Source organism: Glycine max, chromosome 18, assembly GCF_000004515.6.
Source record: "Glycine max cultivar Williams 82 chromosome 18, Glycine_max_v4.0, whole genome shotgun sequence".
NCBI classification, from domain to species: Eukaryota; Viridiplantae; Streptophyta; class Magnoliopsida; order Fabales; family Fabaceae; genus Glycine; species Glycine max.
In genome coordinates this window covers 14,814,606-14,840,004 of record NC_038254.2, presented here as the reverse complement: position 1 = coordinate 14,840,004, position 25,399 = coordinate 14,814,606, and the positions used below count along the sequence as shown (strand labels likewise).

General features: G+C 33.0%; 1 protein-coding gene, 1 non-coding gene and 2 pseudogenes across 2 annotated transcripts; all 4 read left to right on the top strand.

Moving 5' to 3' along the window:
* The first annotated feature begins 12,199 nt into the window (after nucleotides 1-12,199).
* On the top strand, nucleotides 12,200-15,978 carry LOC100775604 (importin subunit alpha-1a). The gene is made up of 10 exons (XM_041011777.1): nucleotides 12,200-12,364; nucleotides 12,458-12,560; nucleotides 12,653-12,744; nucleotides 12,854-12,988; nucleotides 13,554-13,727; nucleotides 14,295-14,458; nucleotides 14,596-14,674; nucleotides 14,771-14,905; nucleotides 15,062-15,201; nucleotides 15,452-15,978. Exons 1-10 carry the CDS (start codon nucleotides 12,200-12,202, stop codon nucleotides 15,585-15,587), a joined length of 1,323 nt encoding a protein of 440 aa, XP_040867711.1. The 3' UTR covers nucleotides 15,588-15,978.
* LOC100820169 (RNA-binding protein CP31B, chloroplastic-like) lies at nucleotides 15,637-18,559 on the top strand (annotated as a pseudogene).
* A 1,967-nt stretch (nucleotides 18,560-20,526) lies between these two features.
* LOC100819635 (uncharacterized) lies at nucleotides 20,527-21,616 on the top strand. The gene is made up of 3 exons (XR_005889779.1): nucleotides 20,527-21,214; nucleotides 21,376-21,474; nucleotides 21,571-21,616. It is a non-coding gene; the product is annotated as an uncharacterized protein (transcript).
* Nucleotides 21,617-23,622: 2,006 nt separating this feature from the next.
* LOC102662541 (protein MANNAN SYNTHESIS-RELATED 2-like) lies at nucleotides 23,623-24,171 on the top strand (annotated as a pseudogene).
* Nucleotides 24,172-25,399: the final 1,228 nt, after the last annotated feature.

Here is a 25,399-nt window from a genome sequence, read left to right as displayed (position 1 = left end):
AGCTAGTAAAAGAAAACTTTCATCATAGTATACTAGGTTTAGACCTGGAAACCTAATCCACACCAAAGTTCAGTCTATTGTTGCCCTAGGAGAGACAAATTCAGGGCTCCAGTTCGTAACAAATAAGTAGTGATCAAAAAGCATTCATGGCCCTTCCATAATGATCTTCTCCTTGTCCTATTCTAGATCATATTTTACTATGTAGAATCCATTATGCACATCTATAATGTCAAATCCCCATTTCAATTTCCAAAGCTTCTTCAATTTCTCTTTCATCAAGTTATAGCCTAGGTTTTTGCCCAGAAGTTTAACCTTAATAGCATCTTTCCAAGGGTTACACAAGTCCTTAAACACTAACTCGTCCAAGAAAATCTTAGGCAATAAGCGGTTCCTACCCTCATGTTCAAAGCGAACAAGTTTTTTCTTGATAAGATCTACTCTTTCTCTCATAGGTGGGGGTTGTTTCATAGCAGTTGGGCTAAGGTTGGTTGGCCATGTGACACCCTCTACCCCATACATATATATACTAATAATAAAAGGAATAAAAAATCAGAGTTAATTAGAAGTTCTTAAAACACATTTAAATACAAGCCTTTCAAAAGGGTAAAAGGCTCGCATTCACTTTTCTAACATCATAATAAAATTTGTCCAAATAAATAATAAATTATCTCAGCTCAAAACAAGGTCGTCCAAGACTTCATGCAATTAATATAGAAACCTATACCCCAATGTCACATCCTATCAGAGCATTGTGTTGTCGTGTCCTCTAGCATGAGGTTCTTCATAGTCATTCACCTAATCATCTGTTCCCACGAATACAAAGTTCGAGATCATCACAGGATCCAAATACAAATAGTACACGAGGAGAAAGTTATCACATTCCTAACTAATGGAGGGAAACAAGACAACATGTAGGTATAAATATCATATAAACATAATAAAACTTACTCAAATATAGCTCACGTCATTTCACCACTTTGTTGCCCAACATCACATCACAACACAACACGTCTCATTCATTTTCACAACACTCACGTACTCACGGATCAAAATACAATATCACCAAGTCAGTCAATATCAATCAATACACAAACATTATGCAACATATACACTAAGACTCAATCCTATATGCAATGTGGTATCATGTCAGTGAAAATCCTCGTCGGGTGCCTAGGAGTACATGACAAGACAAACCACACACTAGTAAGTCAGGTCACTCTCACTAGGTAAAATCATAGGAAGACCAGTCAAGGTCACGCTGTTTTGCGAGAATGCTCCAACCATATGGGATCAACATAGGCTTAAAGGAACACTCAAATCATGTGTATTTACCCCCAAGGCCTACACTTCGAAGAATCCGTCAGGGCCTCTCCCTCCTGATTCAGGTCCAACAGAGAAAACATTTTAGCACACAGACTCTATCTATAAACTGTACAAAATACACAACTACTCAATTGTTCTCAAAATAGTTTTATCTCGTCGCGCTTGTGATTAAACTCGTCGGGTCCCTACAGTGGTTCCCATCACAACACTCATTGTGCATTAACTTGTCACCCTTAAAGGGTCTTAGCATTCACTTGTCGCCCTTAAAGGGACTTAACATTAACTCGTCGCCCTTAAATGGACTTAATATCAACTCGTTGCCCTTAATGAGACTTAGCATTAACTTGTCGCCCTTAAATGGTCTTATAGTCGTGTGATTGTACAATTCATAGTTCACAATTCAATGCACACAACATCTTAATGCACATATATATCTCAATCACATACATACTCAATTTATCACATAAACTCGATCTCAATCACAATGGTATAATCTCAATTTAACACGTTATCACACCTCTTGAATCATATACACTTTACCTCTGAACTATGTAATACACACAACTACTCAATTGTTTTCAAAATCATTTTAACTCGTCGGGTTTCCACAGTGGATCCCATCACAATACTCGTCGTCCTTAAAGGACCTTACAATTATGTGATTGCACAATTCATAGCTCACACCTCAATACACACATCTCAATACACATTTAATTCACCATTCATCACAGGTTCAATTTATTACCTACTCACAATTTGAATCACCATTTCATAATCTCAATATAACAATTTATACAAAAGGTTTAGGACAAAATGGGGAGTAAAACCCCTCAAATAATTTCCCACAATTATATCAAAATCAATTAATCAAAATCATAGGTATATAAATAAAACGAAAACACCAAGAGCACTTTATTTTATCAACCAATTTGCATCAGAATATCAATATTGTATTTATAATCATAAAGGAAAAATTGTAATTCAATAAACATCCATAAATAAATCCCAAATTAATCCCCTAAAGATCCCTACACATATTCATTCTAACCCAAATTGTGATAAACTCATCACTTACCTCTAAGCAGGCTCACGTGTGCATTGTGACAACAATAGCGGCATCTCTAATGGTTTCCTGAGATTCCTCAAGTTTTTCCTCCAATTGTTCTGATAGGATTCCCAAACGTCAGAGAGAACAAGGGATTGAGGCCTCCATTTTGTACTTCTCCGTGCGATCCATTTTCTCTCTCCTTGAACATTACCTCGCAAATCCCAATGGTTGAGACGTGTGGAAATGAATCAAGAACCACATATCAAAATTTCACGACAATCCAACGGTTAAAAGATCCAGGATTTTAGTTATACTGAGACAATTTTGGGTTTCTATGGGAAAAGAAAAAGCTACAATTCAAAGGGTATTTTTCTCAGCTTCGACATCTTTTTGTAATTTACAACGGTGAGAATGCTCCAGATTAAGTTTCGAACCTGGTGCTTAAATTTCACGATGATCCAACGGTGAATGAGTCCTAGATCATTGTTTTTTTGAGATATGTTTGGTGGTATGCGGGAAAAAAAAGAGAGTTTTGCAAGGAGGAGAGGGAAAAACAAAATTGAGAGGAAGATGATTCATCGTCAGTGTGAAAACTGACCTAACACGTATTTATTTATAACTAGGGTATATACAGCTTATTATTTACTCAATTTATTTATTTTTATTATTTTATAAAAATAAACTCTATTTTATTTCCTATTAAATGAATAAATAAAATATTTTTTTATTTTCTCTCAAACCATTATTTTAATTAATAAAGTTATTTATCCTTATTTATTTAATTATAAAAACCTCATCATTTTTTTTAAAAATCTATTTATTTATAAATAAAAATCCTTTTTAAATTAGTTTACAAAAAATGGGATGTTATAACCAGAGAAAAAGACGCCTTCCATGAGCTAGGGTTTCTTTTAGTAGTTAAAAGGCCATGAAATGGGAAGTCTAGAAGTATGGTTAATTACCACAGCTTGTAAGGATTTGCACACCTCGGTTAATGGTGAATCTAGAATATTTATTTAATGAGAGTAAAAGAAATAATATAAAATATTTTTACAAGACAAAAATATTATAGATCTTTACAAAATACATAGTTTTGTGATAAAAAATAAAATTATTTATATACTTTGGACTCAAATATAAATAAAATTAGCTAACCTTTGTGTTAATTAAGGAATTTAACTAATATAATTGGAAATTACTAATCAAATTAAAATCTAAACTTTTTTTCTCTATAAAATACCTTTGTTTGGAACTTGCTATCAAGAATAAAAAAAAAGAGTCATTAGAATTAAAATCTTAATTAATTGAAGAATTTTTTGGGAAGATATCATTAAATAGAGTAAAACTAAAGTAGTTAAAACTTGTTTAATTGTTTTTGAGTCTATTTTTTTCTTTCTTATAATTAAGTATGAAGGAAGATTTAAGTAATTACAATTGGATCAATGTGTGTATTTGTCTCATTGACTTACTATATGTCATAGTATTAGAGGAGCAAAATGATCAAAATTAGATGAATAAAATTTTAAATTAGTACTAATTTATTTTCTCTTTTATCTCTTATAACTTTATACATTCATTAAAAAAAGTTGTCTTATAGGGGTAACACTTGATTTTTTTTGGGGGGGGGGGGGGGGGGAGCGAGGGGGACAACTTTTTTTATGATGCATATATGAGAGAAGTGCTAGCAACACACTCCTCCATACACACTCCCTCTTATTTGTTAAAATATAATGAAAACTACAAAATCATGAGTCATTAAATAAGATGTGGGACTCACTAAATTTTGTGATTTCCAATCAATTTCAACCAATAAGAGATAGTGAGTTCAAAAGAGTGTGTTAAAGAGAGTGATCCTAACATTTTTCAATATACATAAGTAAAGAAATAAATATTTTGTGGAGGATATTGCTCTCATACTGCTTAACCTACATTCACCCATGTCTCTGATCCTAAGGAATTAGCCACAAAACACTCACATCTTGCAGGGTAATCTACCTTTTTGGTCCTAGGATCCATAATTAGCCTCATTAAGCCTTTTTGGCTTATAGTGCTCATGACTTGAAAGACTCTATACTCTACAGGATCTAGTCTAGTTTGCTCAATTAGAATGCTACCTCCTCAATAATCTTGTAGTTCACCTTGTCTATAATTTCTAACCAAGTCGACATGCCATAAGCCCAAAGGTCCAATGATCAATCACATGACAAAAGACTTTAAAACCTCTCAAATGACACCACTTATTATTAGAAAGAATCTTGATTACAACAAGGTATTAAATATATAGGGTCAACAATTGTAATGATTGATTACATGACTCCCTCAATCAAATATCCTAATCAGGCCAATCCTTGTAAAAGTTGTTCAAATCATACCTTAAAATGAATAAGTTACTCCACTATATTACACATTCTATCCTTATATAAACACATATTAAGGGGTATACTAGGTATGTTCTTCTCAAGTCATATTCTGTTGGGCTTATAATTGATTTAAGCATTAGAGTCTTGCCAGTAGCCTATGACTTGGTCTATGCTTGTAGATCTTCCTTAACATGATCCACCAAATATCAACAAAATATTTGTAAGAGCATTGAATCCCATTGTGGGGCTCGATATAACTCTCATTGACCACATGAATCAAGAACTTATTGTGGTATTATTTGAGCTATCTGGTTGATTATTCATCCTTGTGGTTTGCCTATTCAAGATTGTTATGCACAATGCAACATATTTTGTAAATAGTATTTTTTGACAATGTGACATTCAATGGAGATATTTTCTTTTTCCACCAAATGAAGCAACACCTCTAATTAAAAGAGTTTCCACTAAGAGGTATGCCACTTACCAACCAACTGTCTTTCTTAGTTTCCATTGTAATTGTGTACCTTTTTGGCTTTCAACACTCACAACTTGCAAGGTTGTGTACCCTTTTGGTCCCAAGCTCCATAATCAATGTTTTCAAGCATTTTCAACTTACAATATTCATAATTTGTGGGATTTTGTACCCTCTTATTCCCAAGGTCCATAGTAGTCTTCATTAAGTTTAATTAGCTTATAATATTCTTAACTTGAGAAATTGTGTACCTTCTCATACCCAGTTTACTCAATTAGCATACTTCCTCCTTCATAATCTTGCATCTCACCCTTTTATAATTAATAATTGATCCATGTTGAGAAGCTAAACATCCCATGATCAACCATGCAACAATAGACTTTTCAATCCCTTGTATCTTACCAATTATTTATTAAAAAAATCTTAACCATATTGAGACATTAAATACACACTATCGACAACCATAGTGATTGATTTCATAATTCTATAAATCCAATCCCAATAAGAGCAATCCTTATAAAAGTCATCCAAATCATACCTTAATGGGAATGAATTACTCCGTCACAATACACATTCTTTTGTTATACAAATGCATATCAAGGGGTATCTCATCGTGTTCTTTCTAACCCATATTCTTTTGGGTATGTAACTTAAACATCAAAGTCCTTGGAGCTACCCCACTACTCAATCTTTACTCGTAGATCTTCCCTAGCACAGTTAGGCAAAATCAACAGAATATTTATAAGAATGAATACAATATAATACTATACAACTTTTAAAAGAAAATGTGTTCAATTAAAACAAAGGTAAGTTGATTTTTAATTCAAGTTCAAAATATTTTTAATAAAAAAAATCATTTTGATTTTGTTAGACCAGCGGCCTTAATAACTTAAGAGGGATATGCTCAGAATGCAGAAGAAGCAACAATCAATTTAATAATGTTCTTTAAATATGAAAGACAAAATTGATTGCAACAAAATAAATGAGATAAGGGAAGAGAGAATGCAAACTTAGTTTTATACTAGTTCGGCCACATCCTTGTGCCTACGTCTAGTCCTCAAGCAACCCACTTGAAATTTTCCTTTCTCTTTGTAAAATCCTTTTACAAAGTCTGAACCACACAGGGACAACCCATCCCTTGTGTTCAGGAATCCTTACAACTTAAGAGATCCTTGGTCCCTTAAACAATCTCTTTGAATAAGAAGAAAGAAAGAAGAATTCTCTCTTGAAGAGAAGGATATTACAATTGAAGTCCATGGAGAAACTCTTAATGGATTTGCAAGTGTTTGCCCAAGAGTTTCTTTTGAGAGAGCATTTGGCAATGAAGTTCTTTTGGAATCTCTCTCATTTCCTTTTGAGAGGATAAGACATTTTGAACCAGCAAAACTCTTTCTTCAAAATTCGTGCCCAAGTCACCTATTTATAGGCCTTTGATGGCCATTCACAAATCCAATCAAAAATGTGACTGTTGGCAGATTTTCTGAAAACTCTCCACTGGTAATCGATTACAATATTTGTGTAATCGATTACACAGTTATAATTTAAAGGGTCATGACTTTTGAATTTGAATTTTAGGAGTTTCATGACTGGTAATCGATTATAGACATATGGTAATCGATTACATGTTCAAAATTCAAATTCAAAACCCTTTTCAATAGCTCTTTTTCATTCTTCCCTTCTGGTAATCAATTACACTTCCTGATAATCGATTACCAGAGCCTTGCATGACTTTGAAACCATTTGTTTTGAGGCAAGGCTTGATCTTTAGTGAATCTTGAAACAAGGCTTTGCTTGTTGAAGCAATCTTGAATTAATCTTGAAGCAAATGTTTATCCTTTGAAGCGGCCTTATTTGATTCTTCTTTGGCATCATCAAAATTCATGTATTCATACATTCACAGATTTTTAGTTGTCAAATAATTTATTCAATTCCATCTCTCTCAAAGAACTTACATGATGTCATCACTGTCATCATTCATATGTACACCAACATCACAACAAGCCAACTACCTCCACTACTATGCGATGCCCTCTTTGTTGCTACCACCATAATCACCACCACCATTGATCTCATGATCATCATCAACATTGCCACCACTATCAATCACCATTGCATCTATCTCCTTACTTCCGATTGGCCATACTACCTATGTCCACCATCATTTTCATTAGCAGACCAGCATTGTTACTACTGCCACCAACAACAATTGTCCCCCCCCCCCCCCCCCCCACGCACAAGCATCATTATCATTGTCACCATAACCACTTGTCATTGTCGCAATTACTAATTATCAATCATCATCATGATCATTATCATTACCATAACCATTGCTACAATCAATATCATCAGATCCGTTATCGTCACCACTATGATTCATCTCTTGCACCACTAGAATACCATTGTCTCCATTTCTCTTATTGTCACTCCCCCATCCATTGTTGCTAATTAATTAACTATAATCATCACTATTAAACTAACCCAAGTAAAAAATATTAATGTAGTGAGTGATTTGTATAATTTAAATTTAAAATTTTAGAACTGAAAATCACAAAATAATTAAAAAAAAATAAAAGTTGCATTACATTTTAAGAAACTCAAAATTGATTAAGTTCAAATTTATTCGTGATTTTCCTCCTCATTTTTTTCCATTTTGATTATATGTAGTTTGACTTAGATGGACATTAATCTTCCCTAAAAAGAACAAAGTTGGAAAAGGGAAAACTGAAAATTTATTCATGCTTATTTAATTTGAAGAATTTAAATCAACAATGATAAATCTTTATTTTATCATTTTACAATTCTCTTCGGTTAAAGAAGTCAAGCCTGGAATTGAAACCCTTAAATACAAATATGTTCGATGCGAGAAGAAAGGATATTAATTGCCCTAAAACTCAAGCATTCTTCCCAACCAAACAATTTTTTTTAGACAAGATCCACATTGTTTTTTTCGTCACATTCTAAGCAAAAATCAAATCAAAGAAGGAGAAGAAAGAGGCTCTGCCAACCAGATTACCATTGCCATTGATGCAGACAGAAGAGGTTGGTTGGTCCTTCAGTTGAATTTTTCAAAATTCATACTTAAGCATCATACGGAGTCAGGCTAGACAAGTTTGCGAGCTATTTGACTTGTTATTAGCTAGCAACTATAAACTAATAAACACTAATTAACATTTCTATTTATACTAGCCAACGTGGATCATAATAATTCCAATTACTTTATTCAAGTGGTGGGTCTATAAAGTAACTAATGAATGTGATTCGATGTGCAAAAGAAACTGAGTTGATAACAAATTTGACAAATTTGGGACACACATGATATGGTTATTAGCATAGTATATCATTCCTAAAAATGCAACTAGTACAAATTCAAGCTTGGTTTATTAAATAAAGTGTTATGTGTAAATAAATCACTTGAAGCGGACTTAACTTAAATCTAGAATTAATTTCCTTTTCGTATCTAATCAAGCATTTACTTTCGAGATCGACAAGCCTAACCTCGATCATAATTCCTAGAACTTGGTTAAAAAATGGTGGGTAATGAATGTGATTTGATGCGACTAGAAATTCAGTTGATATGATGATGGATGTTTCTCAAGAAAAAAAAAAAAACTTGATCACAGATCAAGGGCATACATAGATGGAGAGTTATATATTACCTCTTTCTCATGTTTATTTATGTTTTAACTTTCTAACAAAAATTCTTCGTTTTTTAGAATTTTAAAGTCTAATTAATGTTTTTAAAAAATATATACTTATTTAATATCTATTATTTGTAGGACAAGTATCAAAGGTCAATATATTAAATAAGAATATTTTAATCAAAATGTAATAATTTTTAATTTCATTAAATTTTTCTTAATCTAAATGCAATAAGTCAATAATCTTAAACATCAATAGAGATGACAAGGAAGTAGTAATATTTAAGGTTGATTTTAAAATTTGTCCATATATCAGTCTTAAATCTTAATTAATGAAAGCCTGCCGAACAAGAAGTTAGGAATATCTATAATATATGATTGAAATATTAGTTTTATTTTAAGCAAAGAAAATATGAAATATTTGAAATCCACCCATATATCAAGTCTTAAATCTTAATTAATGAAAGCCTAGAAAAAAAGGTGTGTAGCAACTAAACTAAAGGTTAAAGGGAGACCTTTTCCCATCTTTCCCAGTTTTAATTGAGGTTGGTATTTCTTACACCTCCAAGTTGCTTTCCCCATCCCTTTTTTGATTTTGGAATGACCCATTGTAGATTTTGGCTTTTAGAATGATCAATCTAAAAGGTAAAAAAAAAAATTTGAAAAGGATGCAAGAAAATACTGGAAAAAACAACTTTTAATTGAAGACCACAAAATGATTTTGTTCATGAATTTTGAAATTTTACTTTTTGTACCTCCAAAAAACTTAAGAGACTAAAATACTCCTCCACTTAACCACCTAATACCACCGTGCCTCACCTCCATCCAACCACCCAACACCGTGCAAACACCAGCAGCCAACACCATCGTCAACGACCATTGTGCATGGAAGAAGACACAATGGAGTTGAGATGACAAAGGAGGTGGAAAACATGATCCCATTCTAGAAAGACTATTTTGTAAGACACTATTTTTTTTTATACTTCTAAATAGCCTATTTAGCATATGTACCTCTGGAATAACCTTTCTAGAATTATTTTAGCATGCTTTCGGAAAAGGCTACTCTTGAAGACATTATTTTTTTTATATTTCCGAAATAGTTTTTCCATAAGCACGCTAACATACTTTTGGAATTACCTCTCTGAAAGAATGTTAGCATGCTTTCGAAGGCTATTATGGAAGTATAAAACAATATTGTCTTCTAGAATGGGTCACCTTTCTCACCTCCTTCGTTATCTCGACTCCATCGCATCTTCTCCCTAAACCAAACCAAACCATGGTCGTCGACGGTGGTGTTGGCGGCTAGTGTTTGCAGTTGCAAGGGTAACAATGGCGTTGAGTAGTTGTGTGAAGGTGAGGCATGATGGTGTTGGGTGGTTGGGTGGAGGGGTAGTTTGGATCTTTTTTTTATTTTATATTTTAAAGTATGATTTTTTTGCAATATAAAACTACTTGAATCAAATCAATAAAAAAAGTAAAGCGTTATTTAAAAAAAATAATTTTTTTAAATTTTTTTATTGACTTGAATGCTAAGAATTTTTAACTGCCAAAAAACCACAATTTGAAATATAAAATAAATAAAAAATCATCAGTCAAAAGTTGTCACAAAATACAAATCTCTTATTCTCTATTTGACTCATACTTTAAAAAATAACTAAAAAGAACATTTTGCATATTCCAGAGACTAAAAAAATAACTTTAAATTTAAAGGGAAAAATAACTCAAATATAAAAACTAAAAATATATTTAAGTCTAAATTAATATAATTCCCACATAAGAGAAATTGACTTTTCTGGTGTCCCTTTTTAAGTTGTCCATGTGTCGTCCCTTCAAAACGACGTCAAACTTAAAAAAAGGACACCAGAGAAGTCAGGTCCCACATAAGACGAATCAAACAACAATTCACTCAATTATAACCCAAAGCTTCAGAGTATCCACAACTTATCCAAGAATTAAACATAAAACTTAAGGATTTAATAACAAACCCACTACCCACACAAGAAATCACGAACAGTAAGAATAAACTTACTCTCCCTTACCTTAAAATTTGTGTTCCCCTTATGTGAGGCATAATAGCATCCTACATCAAAAGTTTTGGAAAAAAAACACCAATCAACACTCCTCTTCGAATAAATTTAATTTAGGAATATTAGAGTAATTTATTATTTATTTTTTGAAAAAATAAAAACTCATTTTTTTCTTCTCTCCACCCATTTTGTCTCCTCTCACTTCTCACCGCCATTAATTTCAAGAACACAATAAACGAAAATTTAATTTGAGATTAGTGTTGAAGTACAAGTGTGAGATGAAGTCCTACATGGAGTAAAAGTGAAAAAGTTGAGCATCATATAAGTGACGAGAATACCTATAAACTTGAGCCTTAAGATTTTGGGTTAAAGTATGGTGTTTAGATTCTCTTATGTGTGGACGCTCATGGCTCATTGGATGAAAATGACTTCTCCTCCATAAAGAGACTTGCACTTGAGGGGAAGATTATTGGAATAGTGATTGTGAGAGATGAGAGAAGATTGAAAATAGAGGAGATACGCATGAGTTTTTACTTTTGTGAAAAAAAATGATAAATTACTTTAATATGATTTTAAAAAACTTTTGATATAAGGTAAAGGTGTTAATGCATGTACTCATATTAAAAAAATATATAATAATAATAATAATAATAATAATAACTCTTTTTTAATATATTTTACTTATCAAATAACTTTAATTCAAATACTCCTCTTATATTTTACACTATTTCTCTTAAATCATATAATATTATTTTCATTTTATTTCTCACTTATTTATCTTATTTTCTTTTCTTATTTATTCACTTTCATTTTCATTTTTCTCTCCTCACATCAATCATAGGATTCATAGGGCTAATGATTAATTTAAATATTTTATTTATTTTTAAATAAAATATCATAGTTTAAAGTTTAAAATTCCCTTGTAAAGTTTCATACCCGAATTTCATTTATATAAGGGGTTTTTGGCTTTTCCTTAGAGAAAGGGTTTTATTTTTTGCTGAATATTTAATATAACGGTTTTGATAATATTTAAAAAAAGAATATTGATTTTTTCTTTATTTAATACCTTACTCATTAAATTTGAAAACTCTTTAATCTTCATTTCCATTCCTCGTGCATACATTTTTCTTAGTTAATAAAGAATCAGTATTGGAAGCAAAAGACACGTATATAGTAGCGCCCGCTTGCATTGGTTTGAATAAACAAAAGATATTCAGTTTTCAGTTGGGATGGTTGCACATTGAATGATTGAACTCATTCACTCTCTGTGTCTCTCACCTCACTGTTAGTTTCTTCAAAGAAAAAGCTGTCAAAACAAGAAGTGAAGAAGAATGTCACTGCAACCTGGTTCTGGTTCTGGTTCTGGTTCTGATTCTGGTTCTGGTTCTGAGAAGAGGAAGAAAAGCTATGACAGTGAAATCAATCTCGTCGATGACACCCCCCTCAAGAAAGGAAGAAGAGAAGAATTGTCTTCAGAAATCCCTTCCAAAGAAAAGGTATGCATGCATCTTTTCAGCCACAACTTCTTTTTTCTTTCTTACCTTTTTTTATTTAGTAACGTTTTTCTGCCTTTGAATCTTGTTTATCAGCTTTTGGAAGCTATTCCCGAGATGAAGCAACGTATATGGTCTGAGTGCCCTGACGAACAAATGGACGCAATGATGCACTTTACAAATCTGTTAGGATCTATAGGTACCATATATCATCAATTCATATTTTATTTTTATTTTCAATTCATGTAAATAGTTAGTTGGACACTAATTTTTAACATTCACTGGGTTAAGAGCCCCCTCGTCCAATTGATGAGGTGATTGAGGCAGAAGTTGTCCCTCGCTTTGTGCAATTCTTGGATATGTATGATAAACCCGACTTGCAGGTATGCATTGCATTCCCCTCATCTTTCTGATACCTAAAGTAAACGTGGAGGTTTTGGTTGAGTTTTGACCTTACTCACACAATAATTTTTATTTTCCCTCCTTGTGCAGTTTGAAGCTGTATGGTCGTTAACCAATATTGCTAGCGGAAAATCCCATCACACAAGAGTTGTCGTTGAACATGGCGCAGTTCCCTTGTTGGTGAAACTTCTCATCCTTAGCAACAATGAGGACGTCATAGAACAGGTCAACTCTTCCTCACTCCCCTTCTCTAATTGCATTTTAAATTGTTCGCTTACCAACAAGAATAGTTGGTCTGCTAGTACTGAACTCGATCTTTGAAAGCAAGATTTTGGATTTGAGATTGAAAAACATGATGGTCAGAAGGGGAGACTCTTTGATGATTAGTTCTTAATAGAAATTAATCATTAACAAAATTTGTGGATATTTTGTAAGTAGAGTAACATGATAATAAAAAGAAAAATTGTTAAATTTCCTTTGTTATAATGACTCATATTTTATCTGTTTTCCTAAGTCTTATTATTTTCTTTTTTCATATAATTTCTCTTGTGTATGAAGCATTTTAATTTGTTGAATTAATAACTAACTATTTTCTACTCAATGTTTTTACTCTGATTACGATGATTTTACTTAAAATTATCTTAATTTTTGTTTCCTCTAATTATAGAATTGTCATTGCGTCACATTTTAAGATAATTTCTCATAACCGTCTTAGAATGTGCATCGTAATAAATAAGTTTTTTAGTAGTGCTTGCTTGCTCTCAATTTTGGTTTCCCATGTCTTTTACAGGTAGTATGGGCTATAAGTAACATTGCTGGTGAATCCCCAAAATATAGGGATCTTGTTCTTGAGGAAGGTGTTCTTCTACCGTTAATATCTCTGTTGGGTCCACCACTTCCAACAATGTCTATGTTGTTGACTACTACATGGACTTTATCTAATTTGGTCCGTGGAAAGCCTCACGTACAATTTAAACAGGTTGGGGAGATTTCATAAAATCTAGTTTCTGAGACTATAGTCAACATATAAATTTAGTTAATTTGCTTATTCATTGTTGTTATCTTTATTAGGATATGAGACGTGGTTATGTCTTTTTTTTATGGAAGGATATGGTAGAAATGACGTATGATATAAATGATAGGAGTAGGAAGAGGATGAATTTTCAAAAAATTGACACCTTAATTTGAATTGTGTTTATTAGCTTCTTAATTTACATTCCCTGACTTGCTACAACTTATGCCTTTATATAGATGATTTCTACATACTTTTATATTACTTAGTCCTAGAGTCTTCTAGACTCATCATCATCTACCATCTATCTCTATAATGTTCTAAGTATTTCTATAAGATATTTTTCTACATCCATCAAGAAATTTCAACACACTACAACATCTCCATAGGTGTAGAACTCTCTAGATAATTGATCACAAATTATAGATCTACACTTTTCTAGATTAATCTTCAACAATCTTTTCTGCTCCATAATATGCATACTGTTAGTGATAAATGGGCTTGATTGATCTTTGTCAGGTAGAGCCTCTCATGCCTGTCCTTAAGACACTCATCGACATGGACAACGAAGAAGTTTTATTAAATGCATGCAGTGCTCTTTATTTCCTTTCAAATGTCTCAGCTGGCGCAACTCAGGCTATTATCGAAGCAGAAGTTTGCCCAAAACTAGTGGAGCTTTTGCTGTATGCCCTCTCATTGAATTTATTTGATGCCTATAGTATCTTTTTTGTGTCTTTCATTTTCAGGAAGAATCATGTACTCCATTTTCTTTTTCTATTTTTTTGGACAATTTGGGATGATTAATTTTTCATTTTAGCAGGTATTCATCAGATTCAGTTAGTTTACTTGCACTTCAGACTTTGGGAAACATCGCTGCTGGTAATGATGCTCAGACTCAGGTACGGAAAGCATTTTGCCATGATTTTTAAATTATGTGGGCAAGGAATAACTATGTATCTAGCTAGGAGCCTAAATGAACTATTATGTATTTCCAGCATGTAATTGATAACCAATTTCTCCCACCTGTTCGTCTACTTCTTTTTCTCACGCGAGAACGAAATGAAATCATCTTCAGAAAAGCTTGTTGGGCAATCTCAAATATCACAGCTGGTAATAGAACTCAAATACAGGTAAGGAAAAGAGTACAATCTTGATTTTAGGTATCATATGCAAGGGAATTTGAAATTTAAACTGTCATTTTATTTCGCTTGCAAGTTGCCATACAACTTAATGTTTACATAAAACAAGAGAAACCTTATAAAGAATTATTGGGATTATTGTCGCAGGCAGTGATTGATGCCGAAATTTTTCCTATTCTTGTTGGGTTTTTTTGTCATCATCATGCTGACTCTGATTTTGATATCAAGAAAGAGGTGGTCTGGGCCATCACCAATGCCACTAGAAGAGGATCTGCTGACCAAATCATGTATATATGGTTCACTATTACATTTTATTTTCCTTTATCATAATTTTTCATCGTTCTGATATGTACTTTTATTAGTGGAAAAAACAAAGAAAAGGCAGCATATATATAGTATATATGGCTCGAAAAGAAAATGCATGTTGTGTTACTCCTGGTTTATTAATAAAATTATTTAATTATAATGTTTGATTCCTCTGCAGTATGTTCCAATCGATGAAACTTAATTAGGTATGTATGATGAACATTATTGTAGGGACCTGGCGGATCAAGGTTGCGCTAAGCCTCTAAGTGAACTCTTGACCCATCCAAACCCAGAAATTGTGTCAATTTGTGTCGAGGGGCTACAGAAAATTTTGATGGCTCGGATAAGCCAACAACAACGAAGATAGAGGCAACATCTTTGCTGAAAGGGTTGATAAATGTGATGGATGCAGAGCCATGACAAGAAGGAGAGAGATCAATGAGAGAGCTGTGAGGATTTTTAAGACGTTGAATTTTTGGGCTGAGAATGACTTGGAAGATCATATGAAACTTCAGGATCTGGGAATATGGTAGTCAACAAGATTTTTCATATTTTTGGATTATAGTAGTAAAGTAATACCATGATTACATCTGTTAATAACCCAGGTTTTCATGTTTTTCTGTTTTTGTAGTGAATTTTTTTATTTTTCATCATTGAATTTTCACAAGTCAATTTAATTTCTCCTTCTATCTTATTATTATATATTATTCTTTTTATTAAAAGCATGAATACGAGTATACTTTTTCAACGAAATTTAATTTATTTAATTGTTAATTATACGTATTCATCCATTCCATTCAAAACTAAAGCAATGCGTATATGATCACTTTGATTTCATAATCCATGTATTGATAATCAAGTCCAAGACAATAATAAACATAAGGCTAAAATGTATTTTGGTTCTCCTATGATACCCAGTTCTTACACAAAATCAAGATAATGAACCACTAAGTTTCATAATTTCTTAAGTTAATATTGTAAACAACTTTTGTTATATATGATTACTATACGAGTTATTATTTTTTTCTTATTTTATTCTAATTAGAAAAATTAATTTAATTGCGTAAATTAGTATTTAAATCATTTACATCAATTATTTTACATATTAGTTTATGTAATTATAATGATTTATATAATTAGAATAAGCATAATTTATATATTAAATAAATTAATTTTTTTCATTTTATTTATACAATTTTTTTAATAATTAACATATTATAATTGCATAAAGTTTTTTGGTGGATAACTTACGTATTTTAACTATTCAAATTTATTTTACGTATTAATATAAATTTAATTAAAAAATAATTTATATATCAATTAAAATTATCTTTAATATACAAATTATTTTTATTTTGAATATTTTACATATTTTTATTTAATTTATGAAACTTTAATTAATATATAATTTTTTATTTTAATTATATAAATCAATATAATTACATAAATTAATATGTAAAATATTTATATAAATCATTTTATGTAATTAACTAAATATGGCAAATTAATGATCAATAGTGACTGGGGTGTCAGTCTAGTTACCATCATTCTCTTTATTGTTATGTCTTTACATTTAATAAAATGAATATGACATATAATAAGTAAAAGTCAACCCAATCATATAAAAAATATATGAAGTTTGTTTATCTAAAAGGGTCGATAAAGTACATACATAATATTAGTCATATGTATCATAACCAAATATACTAAATCTCCAAAGTGAAATATACAACACAACCCCGCACTTTCAAAATACTCCATCAATGTCATGGCATCTAATCCATGAGCTAAGTGGAGGAATAACAAAAGTCACAAAATATTCTCCTACAAATATGTAATCGTGTATTTTTACGACAATCATTCTATGACGATTCTTTTGGAACCGTCTTAGAAAATGAACCGATAATATTTTTGTAATTATGTTACTCTTGTATGACATACATTCTAAGACGGTTATTGAAAACTGCCTTAGAACGTGTGGTGGTCATAAAAATTATGACGGGTTTTATTAAAACACAATCGTTACCTCAATTGAATGTGTATTGGTCTTGTCCACACTCTTATCTTCAACCTTGTTTTAAACCCTTCACTCACTCACTCCCTCACTCAGTCCTGTTCGTAAATGTACGTCTATCACTTTCATCACTATGGCCGAGTCTTGCCTCCTCTCTTCTCCCTCCTCACTCTTCCACACCAAATCCAAACCCTCTCTCTTTACATCCCCCTCACACTCCAATTTTCATGCCTCAACTCCTCCCTCACCGCACGAACTCGCGGTTCTCCCCTTGTAACTTTTGGGGCCTAAACTTCTGATTGGGCCCAACAAGAAGAAGAACAGAGCCTCGGTGAAACCCAACAGCGAAGACGCCGGCGAAGATAGCTTTGTTGAACCACCAGAAAGAGGCCAAGCTCTTCGTTGGGAACTTGCCTTATGACGTTGATAACCAGAAATTGGCCATGCTTTTCGAACAAGTCGGAACCGTTGAAATCGCTGAGGTCAGAAACAAAGAGAGAGAGGCTTTTTACCTTCTCGTGTTTTAATTTGAATTAATGTTATGTTATTGTGTTGGGGTTGAAAACTTGAAATGAGCGTGTGGTGTGGTTCTTTCTTTTTTGTTATTTTAGGTTATTTATAATAGGAAAACTGACCAAAGTCGCGGGTTTAGGTTTGTGACGATGAGTACTGTTGAAGAAGCTGAAAGCGCTGTGGAGAAATTCAACCGCTATATAAGTTGATATATAACTTGTTTTGTTTTCAAATGTGAATTTGGGGGGAGGGTTGAAAAAAGAGGTTTGATTTTCGTATTGAATTTATGTGTGGTTATGAATTAACCAGTGAAGATAGGAACTAGCTATGCAGTGAATCCTTGTTATGAGTTTGTGACTGTTGAGAAGGGATGAAAGTATGTTGAAATGTTTGCAGTAGTAAACATGCCTCGTTTAAAATGAACAAAAGGATAATGGTAAGTATTATCAGTTGGTGTTTGCCTAATTGTCTATGGTTGTAACAGGGTGTAAATAAATATGTACAGGGTTGCTTGCGTAAAAGTTTGCAACTTTGTTGCTTGCGTAAACATATTCAGAATTTGAAGGTGTCAACTGTTGGTGTTGGTGTTATGGGCTATATTGATAACAAGGTCTTTTCCTTTTTCTTTAGAATATTCTTTTTTTTTCTTTACTGCTTGAGTTTGTAGTGTTTTCTTGTTACTCATTACATTATTATCATTTACATAATATATCTTTCTCTTATTCCTTTTATTACATATGGCTTTCTACATTACTTAATTAGCATAGGTTCTTATATATTTTTTGGCTATCTATTGTGGGCTGGAATACAGTTGGTCTGTTTCATGGTGCCACATAAACTAAAATTTTGTGTAGTTCTGATGTATGGATTGCCCACCCTTCAATGATGACACTTTCGTTGTACTGATTATCTCATTCACTATTAGAAAATACACTTTCAACATCGGTTATTTACGGCATTCTACATCGGTTATAAAACCTATGTTGAAAGCACCGATGTTGAATGTATTATTGTTAACATCGGTTTTCCAAAATCAATGTTAACATACAAATGATAACATCGATTTTCTTAATACCCGATGTTATACACAAAGAACTATAGCAAAATAAGTGTATGCATGATGAACCTTAACATCAGTTTTGCTCTGGACATCCAATAGCAGCGGTGAGAACATCCTGACGTCCATGGGGGACGAAGGATCCCTGTGTCGCCTGCTCCTCAAAGGAATCCTGCACAGAAAACACACAATTGTACATGACATTCACAAAATATTGAAATATAATTCTAATGGTTAGTTGAAAATGACTTACGATCTTCTTAGCGATTTCCTTTGCGGTCTCAGTCGTCATCTCCCCTGTTTTCTTTGTGCCGGCCATCTTCCACTTCACGTGGCATCTGACCGGGGATGGAGGATCGATGACGCCATCAACGCTTCCTGACTGTGCAGCTTCCTCCAGCTTCTTCTTTGTCTTCTCAGCCAGGAGCTTCTGCTCCAAATATTCATAACCCCCACGAGACAAAACATGGGGGTAGTATTCTGTTTCTGGATGGCCTGTGCCTTTTTGCGCACATCCTGCAAAAATAAAACAATAATGTTTCAAATTGCTAGAATGAATATAACAAGTTAATGTTTTTTTAAAAACAACTTAAATGGCAAGGAACATACCTCCCAAGAAGGGTCTCTGCGAGTCTGGCAAAACTGGACCCATTTTTCCTTGCTTATGTCGTATTTCTCACAAATAGTGTCGTCCACACCGTCGTGATCGGCTGCAAGGGCCCATTTCCTCGTGAGGTCTGATTTAAATTTCCTCCATCTCTCGCCCACAGTCTGAAGTAACTTCCTTTTCGTCCTACTATCAGAAGCCTCTAGGATTTCAAATTCCGCCTGAGAATAACAAATAAGCTTATTTATTGTTACAATAATGTAATTTTTGGCTATTAATTAAACAACATCAAATAAGAAAATAAAAATGCCTAAATATCCTCCTAAATCAAGTCCTTCTGAGCAGTAGGGACCTCCTTCCAGTTCTTGTACGTGATGTCCACCTTATCACACGCCACAATCCCCAAATATGTTCTTAATTTCTTCCTGTGGGGACCGTCGGCCTTGCCGATAGTAGGATCAACATGGACCACTGGTCTGTCAGCACCAGGTGGTCTGGTAGACAAGGATTGTAGACGTGAGGCTTTGCGTGTCCACTTCACGGAAGATGGTGAAGCTGATGCGTCTGAAGGAGGGGGAGGAGGAGGCGAGGCAAATGAAGAAGCCATGATCCTGTATACATCATGAAAATGTAAATTTCGATTACAGACAAATATCGACATCAACAATTCTTTAAATAAAATGTGATCAATGTTTATAATTTCATAAACTAATTTTGTATGCCTATTCTAGATAAACAAATAAAATCTCATATATAATATATCATAGGTTAAATTTCCACTCATTTTCTTAGAATGAGATAAACATAAGCTTTTTTAAACCTTAAGACACTCTCCCTTAAATTAGAGTAACATTTTCTCACCCCTAAAATTTTACAAGGCAAAAAGGAAACAAAGAATATCCTAATCTCATTTGAAATTGAAAACCAATCCCACTTAGCCATACTTAATCTACTTTAACATGTAATGAAGCACAACAAGATGCTCCTCGCTATAATGAAATGACAAAGAAAGAACATATCAATTCTTTAAATAACAAGATGCATGATGTTAGGGGTCAAGTAGTCTAAAGGCCCAATTTTGCCTAAAATTTTCTGCAAGTGTGGTGGATTGTTTTGTTTTTGGGGTTTCTAAGGTGGGTGTGAATTTGTTGGGCTGTTGAGGTTTTTGGATTTGGGTGGTGTTTGATTTTTTTTAAGGTTTTTTTTTATTTTGTGGGGGGTGTGGACTATGGAGTGAATGCATTGGCATCATCATGGAGGAGGAGAATGTTGGGAAATGCTTGTGCAATGGCTTGAAGCAAATTGAGGGTAGTGGCTGGTTTGAGCTAGGGTTTCATGTTTTTATGTGATTGGTTAATATAAGTACTAGTGTCTCTTTGTGTAAAGGAGAAAAACAAAAGAAGGTAAAGCTTGATTATATGAAGCTTTCAACATCAGGGTTGGGGCAGCAGGGACATGAAGGTATCCATTCTATTCCAATTCTCTCCTTTTGTCTTTTTATTAATATTTTTTTGTTAAATTGAGCTAACATTCTGTGCTCTTAAGTATGGCTTCTTGTCATAATTGTATATAAATGTAAGGTGTCCCTTTCATACCCCCTTTTGTGTTGCTTGGACATGCTTGTGAGTTTTTTGTTTTCATTTTCTCTTTTTGATAATTTGATTGATGTGTGAGCAATGATGGTTAGGAGAGGAGAAGAAGTGTCTGAATTCTGAGCTATGGCATGCATGCACGGGCCCCCTAGTGTCCCTACCAACTTCAGGGACTCGTGTGGTTTACTTCCCTCAGGGTCATAGTGAGCAGGTTTTTTGTTTTTTTAACTACTTACTCTACTCTATATTGTGTCAATTTGCATAATACAGAAGATACTGGATGGTTTCTTACAAACTTGATGTTGAAACCAATTCAATAGATTCTCTGTAAATGGAAATTGAGATGCATATGATGTTGAATGTTGATTCCAGGTTGCTGCCACAACTAACAGAGAAATTGATGGACACATTCCCAATTACCCTAGCTTGCCACCCCAGTTGATTTGCCAACTTCATAATGTCACAATGCATGTGGGTATACTATCTTTTTCCTTTTTGTTATGTATGAGGTATGATTGCCTACATTTACAGTAAACTCAGTGAACTGGAGTATGTGTTAATTTTCAGGCAGATGTTGAAACGGATGAAGTATATGCTCAAATGACATTGCAACCATTGACTCTGGTATCCTTTTGTTCTTTAATTAGCTCAATGTATGTGTTGTGAAGCTCTCTTAATGATTCTGGAGCTGAGAATTCTTTTTTCACTTTGGATGTAGCAAGAGCAGAAGGATACATTTGTTAATGATATTTTTCTAATCTGAAAAGTCCCTATACTTTTTCAGTAATTTTTAAATGAGTTCTTATAGGTTAAAAACTACAAATAGGTCCTATAGTTTTAAAAATGTTTCCAATGTGGTCCCTAAATCTAGATTATTGTTAAAAACTACAAATATGCACAACAAAATGCTCCTCGCTATAATGAAATGACATAGAAAGAACATATCAATTCTTTAAATAACAAGATGCATGATGTTAGGGGTCAAGTAGTCTAAAGGCCCAATTTTGCCTAAAATTTTCTGTAACAACTAATTAATGTTTTTTTAAAAGGAACTAATTAAACCTTAACACCTATGTTAATGCTATTTTCACATAACAACGTCTCACCATAATAATTTTTCAACCCAAAGTCCATTTTATTGACCATTAGTAGGATTTTATAATTGGATTAAAAGTAATAAGGTCTAATTAAGGCTGTTGAAATAAAAATAAAAATACAGTAAGGTCATGTTATCATTTAAGCTTATTTTGGTTAAATACAGTAAGGTCATGTTATCATTTAGTTGGCAAAGAAGAGTGGTGTTAATTTATAAGGATTAAATTGTATATCTCAACACAATGTAATTCTTACATCTTTCAAAGAAGGAGAGTGTAATTTAGTGCAATGTTTAGACAACATTTCCTCATATTTTAAGTATCAAATTAACTTAAACATGCAGTAAACACTTTTATTAAATAAAAATAAATAAGCACGAAAAGTTGATTTAAATAACTCGTGTAAAGTGAGTAAAAAGAAAAGGATCCAAACAGAGGAAACTCATAGATGCAAATTAAGGATTACGGTTGGTCTAGAGAGAATTTTTTCATTATTGCTTTCTTTGCTTCTTCTGAATTTAATCAATAGTATAAGGTTTTTGATGAAGAGGACATCATAAGATGAATCGGTTTGGTCGACTTAGACATTCATTTATGTTTGAGAGGAAGAACCAGCCAAATTAACCTTAATCCCATGAAATTAAAACATTAATTATACATTTGTGATTCAATTGAACTTGAAGGAACTCAATTGAAACAAGACAAGTGTATCTGGGATATTATAGTTATCTAAACCTTAATTGGAATTAGGAGTATAAATAGGCTTCCCTTGCTATCTACTTGACTCACATTGCTATATTGTACTATATTCACATAGGTATTTGAGAGCTACTTGTTTTCTATCCATAATTTGAGTTCTCGTAAGATCATGATGGCTACGTCAATGATGTCAAAAGTGTATAAGATCTTTTTTCTCCTTCTGTTTGATATATAATGCCAGTGTATTCCAATTCATTTTTCTCTAAATTCCTGGCATTGCTTTAGAAACAAAAGTAATTGTCATGGGTGGGTGGTTTCAGTTTCTATTTTCTATAATCTGTACCTTTAGAAGCTTTGCTTCTTAATATATGTGTCCTCCCAACCCTCCATCTAACAGACACCACTCCAAGATGAGGCTAGAAAAGGCCAGCCAAGTTTGAAGTTAAAAACTGGGAAAATGACTCACGTTCTCTGCTTTAAAAAAATGGAAAACACTTTTATGCTTTGTTAGTATTGCAAGCTTGTTTTGGATGTAGTTTACTTTGAAAATGCTATATTCTGATGACATTGTTAAATAGCTGACAATTGAACTTAATTTGAAATCAGTCTAATTTATTGTGTTTACAGATGCACTTGCATGTACCTAATATAGTTATGTCTCATGAACTTTGAGGACATTTACGATGTCGATGTGTTCATGAAAAGAATGGAAGAAGTGGTCAGAGTGTTAAAGGATCTTCCTTCTCATGTATGAACATATAAAATTGCCACCGTGAAGGTTCCTAAGGGGAGTGTCAGGCTTGCTACTTATTTCCCTTCAATAAACATGAGAAAAGTAGGTGAAAAAAGTGATGTTGATTCTGTTGCATGCTTAGCAATGTATGGAAGCTTAGAGTTGCAGCAAGAACGCATGACCTTGTTGACTCAATGGTTGAAAGACTTAGGACTTTAAGTCGAAAGTCAGATGGCCAATTTATAGTTATGGATCTGAGGGTTGAGATGTTGGATAAGAAGGGTTGTCAAGGAAGGGATAGTGAAAAAGAGGAGAGTTGCTTCAATGCACAAGAGGTTGCAGTGTTTTTTGAGGAAGATTGGTTTTGAAAAGGATACTACAATCTATGTGACACAATCAAGGTGGGATGAAAGCCTTGACTCTCTTAAAGATTTGTTCCCTAAAACATATACAAAGGTGAGATATTTGTTCTAATTTCATCTTCTCATACACACATTTTATTTATAATAAGCATAAAATTTCTCATTTGCTCAGAAATTGTTGCAGGAATCCATCATTCCTGCAGATAAGAAGAAAAGGTACCTAGACTCTATGATGCTTTCCAAAATGTACCCTTTCGGGAATTTTAGTGTTATGGCCTAAGGCCTCTTGTTAGAGTGTTCACCAAAAAATTGAAGTTGCTGTCATTTGACATGTACACAAGGCTTTCTGAATGGATATTTAGTTTGTTAAATTATGGTTGCCCCCATGGAAGGGGCATTATATATGATAAAAGATCAAGAACATACTATTGGTATGGTGAATATAAAGATGGGCCTACCTACCAAATTCACAAGAAAGGAGCTGCTCGGGTAATTCATTTTATTCAAGTGAATTGTTATTTTGTTTGCAAGTTAGTAATTGTCATCATTGTTGTAGGATTTTATGTATCTTGTTGTTCACTATTATAATTTATAAACATTTAATGGTTGTTAAAATGGCTTCCATCGTTTTATATAAGTGCAATGCTTACATGGTTTTGTCTTTTGCTTATTTTGAAAAATAAAAACCATAAGAAGACTACCTGGTTAGCAAGAACTTAGTAGATTAGAGATGCATGTTTGATTCTCATATCTTCATTTTCCTTCTTTGCATCCTATAGCTTATTTAGAGATGCATTTAATTTGTGTTAAATTATTGAAGGTACTTCATCTTTGAGTCTATTTTAAGCAATTTCAATTACCTTGCTCCGACCAAAAACTAAAAACCAAAGTTTGGATAAGAATGTAATCTATGTTTACACATTTAATCTATGGAAAATCAAAGAACAATATGTCAATAAGATTTGTGTTGAGTAACCTGATTGCAAAAGCAGTATGGACAGCAAGGTCAATGTCTCGAGCTAACAAGAAGATGATTGAGGCACTAGCTGCTAGGAAGAAGGAAGAGTACCTGCAACAATTTAAGATGAACTGCCATAAGTTCCATTTTCAAAGCTTTCATCCAATATATGCATGTTTTCAATAATGCAATCAGTAAACCAATCACACAAACCAATCATATAATAACCAATCACATATAATTGGTTTGTGTACACTCTATTTAGTTTCAATGTTTTATTCTAAATACAAATGTAGTATTGGTTTGTGTAAATGAATCTAGCAAAATCAAATATATAAATAGAAAATTACATTAGACGATGTTAATTAATTCTCCTTCATCATGATCATTACGATTAGCATGAACGTCGTCAGCTTCTTCTTCTCCGACAACGTTAAGAGTGATTTTTGCGGTCAAAGGACTAACATAGGTGTCCATGTATGAATCATCATCTTCTACATTAACACCAATTGTTTTGTCCTGGAGAACCTCACACCACCTTTCATCACAA